This window comes from Budorcas taxicolor, chromosome 2 (assembly GCF_023091745.1).
Source record: "Budorcas taxicolor isolate Tak-1 chromosome 2, Takin1.1, whole genome shotgun sequence".
NCBI lineage: Eukaryota > Metazoa > Chordata > Mammalia > Artiodactyla > Bovidae > Budorcas > Budorcas taxicolor.
The window spans coordinates 135,963,303-135,978,170 of record NC_068911.1 but is presented as its reverse complement, the minus strand read 5'-3'; the positions used below and the strand labels follow the sequence as shown (position 1 = coordinate 135,978,170).

Below are 14,868 nucleotides of genomic sequence, written 5' to 3'. Positions count from 1 at the left end.
AAGCAGCAGGCATGGTGCAGGAATGCTGCCCCTGCATTCACAACCCGGTTAGTACTTTTGGTGGCTCGGCTGGACAACAGCACCCCCTTAGAGTTTCAGACATTAAGGACATTAAAAATCACTTAAGGCAGGATTTTAGGTCATGATTATGGTATGAAAACTTTCCTTTGACAACTTCCAGTAACATTTAAAAAAAAAATACCAGATTCCTGCCAAAAATAGAGACTTTGTATCCAGTCACACACAAAAGTATGTAATTTGAATCTAGTCAAATTAAACCCAAATGAGGGACATTTTACAAAATAATTGGTCTGTACTTAAAAAAAAAAAGTCAACATCAAGAAACAAAGAAAAGCTGAAAAACCATTTCATGTTAAAGAGGTTTGACCACTAGAAGTAAAGAAATCTGAATATGGGCTCTGGATAAAAATATGGTATGAAAGCTAAATTTCCCAAGTGTGACAACTACTTTGTTGCTCTATGAGAGAATATTCTTGTTTTTATGATGTACAAACTGAAGCATTTAGGGGGAAAGAAGTAAAGTGTCTACTCTCAAATGTTTTGGGTAAGGAGGAGAGGAATGGATGGAAGGATGGATGGATAGACAAACAGATACTGAATGGAAAAAGTAAATGGGGCAAAATGTAAACAACAGCTGAAGGATATCATGAGAGTTCCTAGTACTAGTTGCCACATTTCTGTATATTTGAAATGATGACTTCTACTTTGAAATTCTAAGGAAAGAAAAGTAAAGAAAAATGTCAGCTTAAAAGTACCGAGAATAGAGACTTCCCTGGTGGTCCAGTGGCTAAGACTCTGAGCTCCCAATGGAGGGCATGAGTTCAATCCCTGGTTGGGGAACTAAGATTCCACATGCTGTATGTGTAATAAATATATAAAACATTAAAAAAAATACCCAGAATAGGAACAGGTATCAGCAGCTTGGAATAAAATCCTAGAAATAACAGTGGAGTTACTTTTTTAAAAATGCTCTCTCATCAACGTGAAAAAAAATCAGACATCAACAACTGAGTCAAAAATTGATTCTTCATTAAAATACGAAAACATTTTAGGAATCCTTTAGCCAATTTATTTTACCTGGATACCGTGAGCAGTTTATTAAAGAAAGTGGAATTTAGGATGATTTTTTCCAGTTTTATTTTTATACTCCTGAACATGTGAACATTTTCTAAGAAATGGACATTTTTCAATCATCAAACACAAGTAATAAAACCATCTTAATGGGAAAAAGGATAATATTAAACAGTGACAGAGTACTAAGCCACAGTTCCTAGTGATTTTGTTTTACATGCATTGCATTGATTATTTAACCTGTTTTTATAGATTTGAAGAAAATAAGGAATAACTGATCAGAGATCCAAAACTTCAGTGAAATAAATGACTTAAGTACAATTCAACACAAATTAATATAATGTTGAGACTGGTAAAAATAGAGAATAATAAAGTCCATATGAGAGTCCAGAAAAAAGCAAATAGTAACTCAATCTTCAATGAATTATCCTTTTTTCAAATCACATTCATTTCATTAGTACTTTAATGCTCCATCAAGTTTAATTTCTTTCAGTAGAGGATACAGTCTAGTGCTACTAAGTGCAGTTTTTCTCTTTATCCTAGAAATTATCATTATAACATACTTGGTTTTTGTTTTTGTTTCTACCATGCAGCACAACTTGCAGGATCTCAGTTCCTCAATCGGGGACTGAATCCAGGCCACAGCAGTGGAAGCCCAGAACCCTAACCACTGGGCCACCAGGGAACTCCTGACATACTTGCTAAGTATTCAAGACAATTGTTTTAGTGATTTTTTAAGTTTCAAAAGGTAACTGCTTAAAAAGGTAATTCTTAAATTTTTTAAAAAGGCAACAATTATCTTTCTTACATTGTTTTTAGCCACAAACAAGGACACTCTGTTCTACAGAATCTTAAAACTTCTTAAGAGGCGAGGTCTACATTCCTCAAGTATCCAATTTGATGAAAGAGTAAACTTAAATTTGGCCCTAGACTTACTGTGCCATGATTCTTCTGGAAGCGAATGACTTCCTGTTCATCTTCAAATGTACTGCCCATTACCATCTGTGTAACAGACTTCATAGCAAAGCCAAGCATATGCTGGCAGAGGGGGACATGCTGGGACTCTGGGTACGATAGCCATTTATCCAATAATTCTTCCGAAAGCTGAAACAGAACAGAAAACCACAATGATTTTCCATTCCCTCCTACTAAATCTTAGAGAACTCCATCAAATAGATTCATTTCACAGAGTTCAATTCTGTAACCAAGGCAAGCATTCAGGTGTTTACTTCATCTGTCAGACTAACACTGGCTCTACCAATAATTACATCCCTAGCAGTTTAGGTTCAGATTCTGTCAAAGGGCTGATATGTAAAATAAAACAACCACAACAATAAGAACGGAAAATACAAGTCATTTAAAGGCTGGGAAAACCTTGAACCTAAAGGAACTTTTAATATTAGAGTCTTAGTATCAAATTAAAAATAGTAAAGATTCACCACAGAGTAGCTGTGATCCAGTAAACAATAAGTATACAAATGTGTGAAAGTCTTAGATAAGCTTCAGTGACGGAAATCTCTCAGGGTCTCTTTGTCATTCCTTCATCTACTCAGGGTCTCTGTCATTCCTTCATCCACTGAATATTTATCAAATCCCTTGTGGAACAAAACACAATGTGTAAAAAAAGTGAAAGTGAAGTTGCTCAGTCGTGTCCAACTCTTTGGGACCCCATGGACTGTAGCCCACCAGGCTCCTCCATGGGATTCTCCAGGGAAGAATACTGGAGTGGGTTGCCATTTCCTTCTCCAGGGGATATTCCCAACCCAGGGATTGAACCCAGGTCTCCCGAATTGCAGGCAGATGCTTTAACCTCTGAGCCACCAGGGAAGCCCAACAATGTGTAATAAAAAGATCAAAAGCTTTGGAGTCAAAAAATCCTGGGTTTACTTCTGGCTCTTAGAAGCAATGTAACTGAGCAACTTGCTTGACTTTTCCAAGATGTAGGTATCTCAAAAGTTAAACAGGGATGACATTTCCCACTTTTTATGGTTGCTATGATAGGGATAATCATACTTACATCACAAAACACAGTAACTAGGTTTGTAAAGTAAAATATATGTAGACCCTTTCATGTTAGGAACTCAAATTTAAGCTACTTTGCCGTATCAACTCTATGAAAGTTTTGTCATAGTGTAAAGGGTCCACACATATGCTGCTATCATAAATTTTGAAAATTTATTGTACCTTTATATTTCCCATTACAATTCTGTTTCAAAAAGTTCCAGAAGAGGGACTGAATTCCAGAATGGTGGAGTAAGACTTTGGTGATCTCACTCTGCCTTTAAAACAATGAAAATACGTGCAAAACCACTAAACAACTAACATTAACCATTTTAGCACTTTGGCAATTAACCAAAACTCAATACCCAGTGTGAAGTGTCTATTCAACAGGAACAACTGGACCTTGGTAAGATAGTGAGGTCTTTGATGTTTTTAACCTAACATTATTTGATTTCCTTTCTCTCCCCATCTCAATGGTAGCATTGCAGAAAACAGCTCTAGTAAAAGCACCATCACCATTGCTGACCAAAATGGTCACTGAAAACGGACAACTGGGGAACCCCAAGGCTTTATCCCTCCCCAAAATTAAGTAATGAGCTAGCTAACCTGTCAGAATCAACTTCTGAAAAACTCTGGAATACAGTAAAAAAAACAATTAGGGGAAGGCTTGATGAAGAAAGCAGCAGCCGCTCCGAGGTAAGGAAGTACTGTGGCATTTTAAACAACCTGGTCTGATTCCCATATCCCAGAGAAGCAGCAGCTAAGAGAACAGCAGCACATACTCCCAATGCAAACTGCTAGAAAGCAATACAGTCATTTTGGTAAAAAAAATATTGTGGCTGTGAGTCTTAACCTGAAAACTCTCATTAAGGACTGTCCCTGCTTGCCCAACTCTGAGCATTCCTACAGCTAAGACAGGTTCCCAGGTGACTTCTGCTGAAAACATTTAAAGATGCAGGTATTGGCCGCAACAGCTGGTGAATGAAACAACAATTGGGACAAGCAATAAACACCAAGGAGGAGATTGGTAGAGAAGGAAGAGATTGGTAGAAGGAAGAGATTGGTAGAAGAGACATCTATGGGAATGAGAGCTCAGATATCATGATAAAGTTAGAGTTAATAAGGGAATTTGGCAAGGTTAATGACTATAAATAGGATCAATATGCAGAAATCAACCATACATATAACAAATAAAAATGAAATTTAAAAACTGCACCATTTATGATAGTATTTTTAAAAAACTACTAATTATCTAAGAGCAGATTTAATAAAAGATATATAAGATCTCTTAAAAGTGAAAAAATTATTGAGAAAAACTAACGACCAAAACTAAAAACCAAAAAGTGGGAGGGAATTCTTCCATATTCATGGATTGGAAAATTCCATAATATTGTGGACAAGGAATGTTGCCTACCATTCCAATAAACAAGGCATGTTGCCATCAAGCCATCAGTCACCGCAGCCCCTCTTCCCAAGACAGCGTACCCTGAGAGGATTCAGAATGAAGAAAAACAGGATTCTGGTCCTAGGTTCAGTTCAGTTGCTCAATCATGTCTGACTCTGCGACCCCATGGACTACAGTATGCCAGGCCTCCCTGTCCATCACCAACCCCCGAGTTTATCCAAACTCATGTCCGTTGAGTTGGTGATGCCATCCAACCATCTCATCCTGTCGTCCCTTTCTCCTCTTGCCTTCAATCTTTCCCAGCATCAAGGTCTTTAAAATGAGTCACCTCTTCGCATCAGGTGGCCAAAGGATTGGAGTTTCAGCTTCAGCATCAGTCCTTGCAATGAATATTCAGGACTAATTTCCTTTAGGATGGACTGGTTGGATCTCCTTGCAGTCCAAGGGACTTTCAAGAGTCTTCTCCAACACCACAGTTCAAAAGCATCAATTCTTTGGTGCTCAGCTTTCTTTATAGTCCAACTCTCACATTTATACATGACCACTGGAAAAACCATAGCCTTGACTAGATGGTCCTAGGTAAGCAGATGTGTATCTGAGGAACAGTTTTAATGTGCCCAGACTCTTAAATAAATTTCTCATATGAAGAAAAGCACTAAAGTCACTAATTTGTGAAGTCCTGTTTTTGTGATCAGCAGTAGTCTTTTGATGTTTGACTACACAGTTTTCTCAGGATACACAGCAGTATATCCTGGCTTCTCCTTTACCTCTACAGACAATTCTGTCTGGCAAAGCAGGAGATAGGGGTTCAACCCCTGATCTAGGAAGATTCTATGGGCTGTGAAGTAGCTAAGCCCATACACAACTATTGAGCCTGTGCTCTAGAGCCTGGGAGCTGCAACTACTGAGCCCACATTCCCTAGAGCCCATGCTTCACAAGAGAAGCCACCACAGTGAGAAGCCTGCACTCTGCAACTCGAGAGTAGCCCCAGTTCTCCACAACTAAGGAAAGGACAGTGCAGCAATGAAGACCCAGCACAATGAGAAATAAATAAAATTAATAAAATTTTTAAACAACAGTTCCTCAGAGCCATCTGAGAGGCTGTTCCCCATGCTACTGTTCCCACTAAGGTCCCCAAATAAAACATAACTCACAATTTGTAGGTTGCAGACTTTTCTCCAGCCAACAAAACTGTACATACATCAAGTGACCTATACAGTTACCTGGTTTACGATAAAGGGAATATTACAGTACAATGGAAAAAGGATGATCTTTTCAATAAGTTACGCTGGATCAACTGGATAATCATATAGGAAAAAAAATGTTAATCCCTTCCTCGTTCTTCGCACAGTAATAAACACTAAACAGATTATAGATCAAAGTTTGAAAGATAAATATGACAACTCTGAGAACAAACATCAAATGAATATATTCATGACAACAGGTTAAAGACGTTTTATATAAGATTTTAAATGCAGTAAACATAAAAGCAAAAAAGAAAAGAAAAAAGTCAGACTACACTAAAATTAGTATCTGTTCATCAAAACAAGCTTGTTGAACTTGTTCAGTTGCTAAGTCACATTCAGCTCCTTGCAACGTCATGGACTGAAGCACACCAGGCTTCCCTGTCCTTTACCATCTCCCTGAGTTTGCTCAAACTCATGTCCATTGAGTTGGTGAAGCCACCCTACCATCTCATCCTCTGTTGCCCTCTTCTCCTCATGCCCTCAATCTTTTCAAGCATCAGGGTCTTTTCCAATCAGTCAGCTCTTCGCATCAGGTGGCCAAAGTATTGGAGCTTCAACTTCAGCATTAGTCCTTCTAATGAATATTCATGGTTGATTTCCTTTAGAATTGACTAGTTGGATCTCCTTGCAGTCCAAGGGACTCTCAAGAGTCTTCTCCAGCACCACAGTCTGAAAGCCTCAATTCTTTGGTACTCAACCTTCTTTTACGGTCCACCTCTCACATCCATACATAACCACTGGAAAAACCATAGCTTTGACTATATGGAACTTTGTTGGCAAAGTAATGTCTCTGCTTTTAAATATGCTCTCTAGGTTTATCATAACTTTCCTTCCAAGGTATCTTTTAATTTCATGGCTACAATCACTGTAGTGATTTTGGAGCACAAGAAAAGAAAATCTGTCACTACTTCTGCCACTTTTTCCCTTTCTATTCACCATGAAGAATTGATGCTTTAGAAATGTGGTGCTGAAGAAGACACCTGAGAGTCCCTTAGACAGCAAGGAGATCAAACCAGCCAATCCTAAAGGAAATCAACCCTGAATATTCATTGTAAGGACTGATGCTGAAGCTGAAGTTCCCATACTTTGGCCACCTGATGCGAAGAGCCAACTCACTGGAAAAGACCCTGGGGCTGGGAAAGACTGAGGGCATGAGGAAAAGAGGGAGGCAGAGGATGAGAAGGTTAGATAGCATCATGGACTCAATGGACATGAATCTGAGCAAACTCCAGGAGATATGAAGGACAGGGAAGTCTGGAGTGCTGTAGTCCATAGGGTCGCAAGGAGTCAGACATGACTTAGAGACTGAACAACAAAAACAACATTATTAAGCTCTGTTTCTAATGAAAATTTAATGAATGTTAAGACTATCACTGATAGTCAAGAGGTTCACTTTTTTTGGATAGTAACACAGGTTAGTGTAAAAGAAAATTAATATGTAGAAAATAATAACTAATAAAAAATAACATAAATGAAAATACAGAAATTAATTTAAATCACCCTACAATCCAGCAGTGATAATTACAGATAACATTCTTCTATACAGCTTTTCATGTTTTTCTATAGTGTATCTATGTATATGTGTACATATGTGTGTGTGTAGAGATATACTTTGAACAATGTAATAATTCCCTACAAACTTGTTCTGTATTATTGGTTTTTTCACTTATCATCTGTTATGGGTTGACTGTGCCCCCCTCAAAAAAAGATCCTGAAGTTCTAACCCCCGCAGTGCCTGTGAATGTTACCTGATCTGGGAATAGGTTCTCTGCAGATAATTTAAGATGTGCACATTAAGGCCTTAACACAATATGACTATGTCCTTATAAAAGGGCAATTTGGACACTGAAACATACACACACACACACACACACACATAAACACACACAGGGAGACCTCATTATAAACAAGAAGGCAGAGACTGAGGTGATAAATGTACAAAATGGTCAGCAAACTACCAGCAACTAGGAACGAGGCATGAAACAGACTTTTCCTCAAGGCTCTCAGAAGGAACCAACTCTGCTGACACCGGAATCCTGGACCAACAGCCTCCAGAACTGCGAGACAATACATTTCTGTCGTTTAAGCCACCAAGTCTGTGGTACTTTGTTACGCTAGCCCTAGCAAACTAATATATCACCTTAAACCCATCTCCCCATGTCAGTAAATAAATGTCTTTGCCATCTTCCTTAACATTTTCATTCTCATCCACTGCAAGGATTTATGATTCAAATAATCCTCTACTACTGGACATTTAAGTATTTTCTAATTCCTGCCTCAATAAACAATGCTTCGGTAATCATCTTTACCATTTGGCTTCTTTTGACATGAAATTTCTGAGTTAAGAAGTCATTTTTTAAGCTTTTACCACACTGCACTGGGGAAAGCATATATCAACTTATACTCTTACCAGCAAAATGCCCATTTCCCATACCTTGGATAGTACTAAGTATTGTCATTTTATAAAATCTCTGTCGGTCTAACAGGTAAAAAAACCCCAACACTGCTTTACTTGGTTTATTTCATGCTAATTATTGATAGGCTCCAGATAAGTTTCAAATTTAATGGCCCTCTACATGTTTTCCATAAAGTACTGCATGTTCACTTTTTTAGCCATGTTTCTATTGGGGCTTATATCTTTTTTTTTTTTTTAAATAAAGAGCTTTGTGCCTAGCTGGTTTTTAAATGAAGTCCAGGATTTATCTTTCTCCAGTTCTAAGTGATGAGTACTCAACAGTTTTCTGGTGACCTTTCTTCCGTGAACTATTACACACTAAAAAAAGAAAAAACCTGAAAATGGTACTCCCAAACACCAAACCTGGGCTCCAAATGGTATCCTAAAAACCTATTCGGACAACATGCGGCTTATCAGAGAATTTAATTGTGAATACCTCCCCCCAGTACCAGATCATTGCTGATTGTGTAACGAACAGATTAAATGCTTTCAATCTATGCTGGGAAAGTCTTTTTTTTTACCCTCTTTTAAGCCTTGGCCATAAAAATTTTATTATCAATACTATCATTTGTATCACAGAACTGTATTATGATCTGCTCATCCATTTATTTTGCACAGTATTTTACAATACAATGCAAATATTAGATATGATTCATATATTTTTTTATTCTGGACACAAAGCTAATGCATCTGCTAGAAGCCTATGTGCATCTCATTTAGTTTATGAATCTTGAATCTGTTTATGAATTTTGGTTTATGAATCTTGGTTATGTACATTAGATGAGAATGCTAACAATCTGTTGAGCTTCATCTGACAGTGTTAAATCAATGAGTTCAATAATTTCGGCTATTAACATATGACTACTGAACTGTCAACTGAGAGGATTCTGTAAAACTGTCATAAATTCTAAGATCCAGAAATATTTGTTAAATCATAGTTTAACTCAAAAGTCATAGGAGCATATGGGGTTGAAGCACTGAAGACAGAAATTACACTCACAGAATTAGAGTGCAGGTTCACACACAGCCTTGGAGCAGAGACAGTCAGGGCAGGAAGGAGCCAGAACTTACAGGATGAGGTTTGAGAGGGTTAGAGAAGAGTCAGAACACAGAACTCAGATCTGGATCAAAAACAACAAAAAAAAAAAAACAAGGAAAAGGTTTGTTGTGTCAGTATGAAATTAACTTACTTTGGAGTGATAACTGGTAAACACCCCTGTTCTACAGAAAACCATTAGTAGGGAGGAGGAGGAGGCTCAGACCACGTCCTCTTCAATCATGTTCTTGCTGATTAAATATTAATTGGTATTTCTGACTAATGAATAAGCTAAGTAACTGGCTTGTGCTAAGGGGTTGACAATATAAGCCTGAAACACATTTCTCATGTATGGACCCAGTCTATGCACCAAAGCTTGAAAATATGATGGTAAGAAACGTCTAAATTGGGAAATAATTTCCACTTTGATTTGCCTTTGATCAGACTGGAAAAGGAAAAAAACACAATACAGATAAACAATAAAAAAGACTGAACATTTGGGAAATAGAGCCTATGATAAAAGATTAATGAAGTTTGAATTTTAAATCAGAGAAGAAAGACTAAAGCTTTTAACAATAAAAAGTACTGAAAAGCATAATCACTGGAAGCAAAGCAAAGAGAAAATAGGTAAAATTCCCTGGAGATATACAATTATATACCAAGATTCTTATGGACAAATGTAAGGTATTTAAACAGATAGAAAGATTCTGATTCACGAATGCTTAGACAAAGATAACATAACTGCTTTCAGGAGGACAATCGGGTGTGACAGGACCAGCTATGACAACCCAAGCAGGCAGCCTGAGAGGTCCAGAGAACATAATAATACTGAATAGTACTGACAACGATGAGAAGGTAGACATTAGATATACAAATCTCCTGACGGCCCTGTGAATAGTGGCTATCAGTGAGAAAAGGGAATTGGAAAGGAGAAAGACTAATCAGCTATGAGTAAAAGCCTTGATCAGTTTCTCTTCGGAAGCAAAACTGTGCAGAGAGGAGCCAACATGTTAATTAATGCTTACAGTAAACTCACTTGGAATCCAGTGAGTTTGAGATTTAGGCCAGACTCAAGCCAGCCTTAAATCTTGAATGTAAAGTGTGAGTTCCAAACAGAATTGGAGAATAAGGGGAAAAATGGTATTAAGCAGTTATCAAATGTAATTTTTAAAAAGTAGATACTGTAGGATGAATCAAAATGGTATCCTCTTAAGAATTATCAACTATTCTACAACTCACAAAAGTGCTTAGAATGTGCAGTCTGAACAATTTTAGAAGGAATGAACATATTTAAGGTCAAAGACAACGGACCAAGTAGCTACTACATGCTAAATCCTGTTGAGTCCTTGAAAAAGCATGACCTCATTATATGATGTCTGGAATCTGCTTAAATACAACCCAGAAAGAAAACAGGGGAGTTAAGTAGGGGAAAGATAAAATAGGACTGCATTGAATTTGATAACTGTTAAAAAGTTTAGTGATGAGCATATGGATGTGTGTTATATTCTATTTTTATTTAAATTTTCCATGATTTTTAAAATTATTTACTCTATGTAATGTGAGAGACAGTGAGATGTATTTGTGTACTTGTCAGTGTATGTGGGTTTACTCTATATAGAACAGAAAGGACTCCCATGTAACCTTCCAAATGGGACAGATTTAGGTCCATCAACTATTAAAACCCTGCATGAAAGAAGTAACACATTAGATGAACTGGAAACATTAACAAGGAGATACAGTTTCAGAGGAGCAGGAAAAATACAAGGAGTCGGGGGAGCAGGAAACAAATGGCAGGAAAACCTCAAGCAGAGGAAGGAAAGGTATTTTTTTGAGTACTGACTGTGTTGTAAGACTTGATGTTAGGAATTTTACATCATGACCTCATATAATCCTCACAGCCAATTTGTAATGTGAATGCTATTAATATTATCCTCAATTTAAGATAAGGCAATAGGACTTTCTTGGTGGTCCAGTGGTTAAGACTCTGCACTTCTAATGCAGGGGGCATGGGTTCAATCCCTGGTCAAGGAATTAAGATCCCATATACTGCACAGCATAGGCAATAAAAACTCACAAAGGTCAACCATGCAGATACAAAATGACAGAAATAAGACTGAAAGCCTTTTCTCCAAACTTAGTGTCTCTGCTCTATACCATATTGCTATTTACCAAGAAGCTGCATAAAACATACAACAAAATAAATAACTTTGAGATGCACTGAGTCTGCATGCCACAACTAAAGATTCTACGTGCTGCTGGTTTTGAGTTGGGTCTGAAAACAAAGAACCGATCTATTGATACAACACTGCTCTAAAAATTTCTTCAGGTTCTCCTATTATACAGAATGAAGTAAGTCAGAAAGAGAAAGATAGATATCGTATTCTAACACATATGTACAGAATCTAGAAAAATGGTACTGAAGAACTTATTTACAGGGCAGCAATGGAGAAACAGATATAGAGAATAGACTTACGGACATGGGGAGAGGGGAGGAGAGGGTGAGATGTATGGCAAGAGTAACATGGAAACTTACATTACCATATATAAAATAAATAGCCAACGGGAATTTGCTGTATGGCTCAGGAAACTCAAACAGGGGCTCTGTATCAACCTAGAGGGGTGGGATGGGGAGGGAGATGGGAGAGAGTTTCAAACGGGAGGGGATATATGTATACCTATGGCTGATTCCACAGTTTATTGTGATCCACACAGTCAAAGGCTTTGGCATAGTCAATAAAGCAGAAATAGATGTTTTTCTGGAACTCTCTTGCTTTTTCCATGATCCAGCAGATGTTGGCAATTTGATCTCTGGTTCCTCTGCCTTTTCTAAAACCAGCTTGAATATCAGGGAGTTCACGGTTCACGTATTGCTGAAGTCTGGCTTGGAGAATTTTGAGCATTACTTTACTAGCATGTGAGATGAGTGCAATTGTGCAGTAGTTTGAGCATTCTTTTGCACTGCCTTTCTTTGGAATTGGAATGAAAACTGACCTTTTCCAGTCCTGTGGCCACTGCTGAGTTTTCCAAACTTGCTGGCATACTGAGTGCAGCACTTTCACAGCATTATCTTTCAGGATTTAAAACAGCTCAACTGGAATTACATCACCTCCACTAGCTTTGTTCATAGTGATGTTTTCTAAGGCCCACTTGACTTCACATTCCAAGATGTCTGGCTCGAGATTAGTGATCACATCATCATGATTATCTGGGTCGTGAAGATCTTTTTTGTACAGTTCTTCCGTGTATTCTTGCCACCTCTTCTTAATATCTTCTGCTTCTGTTAGGTCCATACCATTTCTGTCCGTTATTGAGCCCACCTTTGCATGAAATGTTCCCTTGGTATCTCTAATTTTCTTGAAGAGATCTCTGGTCTTTCCCATTCTTTTGTTTTCCTCTATTTCTTTGCATTGATCGCTGAAGAAGGCTTTCTTATCTCTTCTTGCTATTCTTTGAAACTCTGCATTCAGATGCTTCTATCTTTCCTTTTCTCCTTTGCTTTTTGCCTCTCTTCTTTTCACAGCTATTTGTAAGGCCTCCTCAGACAGCCATTTTGCTTTTTTGCATTTCTTTTCCATGGGGATGGTCTTGATCCCTGTCTCCTGTACAATGTCACGAACCTCATTCCATAGTTCATCAGGCACTCAATCTATCAGATCTAGACCCTTAAATCTATTACTCACTTCCACTGTATAATCATAAGGGATTTAATTTAGGTCATACCTGAATGGTCTAGCAGTTTTCCCTACTTTATTCAACTTAAGTCTGAATTTGGCAATAAGGAGTTCATGATCTGAGCCACAGTCAGCTCCCGGTCTTGTTTGTGTTGACTGTATCGAGCTTCTCCATCTTTGGCTGCAGAGAATATAATCAATCTGATTTTGGTGTTGACCATCTGGTGATGTCCATGTGTAGAGTCTTCTCTTGTGTTGTTGGAAGAGAACTGGACATGGAACAACAGACTGGTTCCAAATAGGAAAAGGAGTACATCAAGGCTGTATATTGTCACCCTGCTTATTTAACTTATATGCAGAGTACATCATGAGAAACACTGGACTGGAAGAAACACAAGCTGGAATCAAGATTGCTGGGAGAAATATCAATAACCTCAGATATGCAGATGACACCACCCTTATGGCAGAAAGTGAAGAGGAACTAAAAAGCCTCTTGATGAAAGTGAAAGAGGAGAGTGAAAAAGTTGGCTTAAAGCTCAACATTCAGAAAATGAAGATCATGGCATCTGGTCCCGTCACTGCATGAGAAATAGATGGGGAAACAGTGGAATCAGTGTCAGACTTTATTTTTGGGGGCTCCAAAATCACTGCAGATGGTGACTGCAGCCATGAAATTAAAAGATGCTTACTCCTTGGAAGAAAAGTTATGACCAACCTAGATAGTATATTCAAAAGCAGAGACATTACTTTGCCAACTAAGGTCCGTCTAGTCAAGGCTATGGTTTTTCCTGTGGTCATGTATGGATGTGAGAGTTGGACTGTGAAGAAGGCTGAGTGCCGAAGAATTGATGCATTTGAACTATGGTGTTGGAGAAGACTCTTGAGAGTCCCTTGGACTGCAAGGAGATCCAACCAGTCCATTCTGAAGGAGATCAACCCTGGGATTTCTTTGGAAGGAATGATGCTGAAGCTGAAACTCCAGTACTTTGGCAACCTCATGCGAAGAGTTGACTCATTGGAAAAGACTCTGATGCTGGGAGGGATTGGGGGCAGGAGGAGAAGGGGACGACCCAGGATGAGACGGCTGGATGGCATCACGGACTTGATGGACGTGAGTCTGAGTGAACTCCGGGAGATGGTGATGGACAGGGAGGCCTGGCGTGTTGCAATTCATGGGGTCGCAAAGAGTCGGACACAACTGAGTAACTGAACTGAACTGAACTGATGGCTGATTCATGTTGAAGTTTGACAGAAAACAACAAAATTCTGTAAAGCAATTATCCTTCAATTAAAAAATAAATTATTAAAAAAGTAAAGAAACATAAGGTTTTATTTTAAAAAACTTTCTTCAGTTTTTCTCCACTCCCATCATTCCAACTTACACAGGAAGTCTAGGTGTTAAAATTGTTTTGCTTTTGTTTCTGTTTCAGAATTTCAGGAGAATAAAAATCAGCTGAGAAAGAAGGCAAGAATACCAAAGACAAAGACACACTAATAGCCAAAATATACAGATGGTCTCCAACCTACAATTTTTCAACTTTCAACAAGGCAGAAAAGCAATAGGCATTCAAAAGAAACTATACTCTGAATTTTTTTTATTTTGATCTTCTCCTGGGTGAGTGATAGGAGGTGCGATATTCGCATAACGCTGGGTGCAACAGCAGCCACAGTTTAGTCAGCCACATTCGTGATCATGAGAGCGAACAGCCCTTAAGTATACAAACATTCTGTCCCCAGACAACCATCTGGTTTTCACTTTCTGTACAGTATTTAATAAACTACATGAGCTATTCAACACTCGATTATAAAACAAGGCTTAGTTTTAGATGATTCTGCCCAGCTGCTGGCTAGCATAAGTGTTCTGAGTGCATACAAAGCAGACTAGGCTACTAAGTTATGATGTCCAGCAGGTTAAGTGTATTTAAATGCATTTTCAACTTATGGTATTTTTTTAGTTCAC

The 14,868-nt window shown here is 38.2% G+C and overlaps 1 protein-coding gene and 1 non-coding gene across 2 annotated transcripts in view; one reads left to right on the top strand and one right to left on the bottom strand.

Annotated features, from left to right (window-relative positions):
• The window catches only part of LOC128071513 (cytochrome P450 20A1), a 43,066-nt gene that overhangs the window by 20,589 nt on the left and 7,609 nt on the right, over positions 1-14,868 (bottom strand). Inside the window, exon 5 of the mRNA XM_052664345.1 lies at positions 2,029-2,196. Coding sequence (XP_052520305.1) covers positions 2,029-2,196 — 168 coding nt within the window. The remainder of the gene's footprint in view (positions 1-2,028; positions 2,197-14,868) is intronic.
• On the top strand, positions 11,196-11,268 carry TRNAR-UCU (transfer RNA arginine (anticodon UCU)). Its single transcript has one exon. It is a non-coding gene; the product is annotated as a tRNA-Arg (tRNA).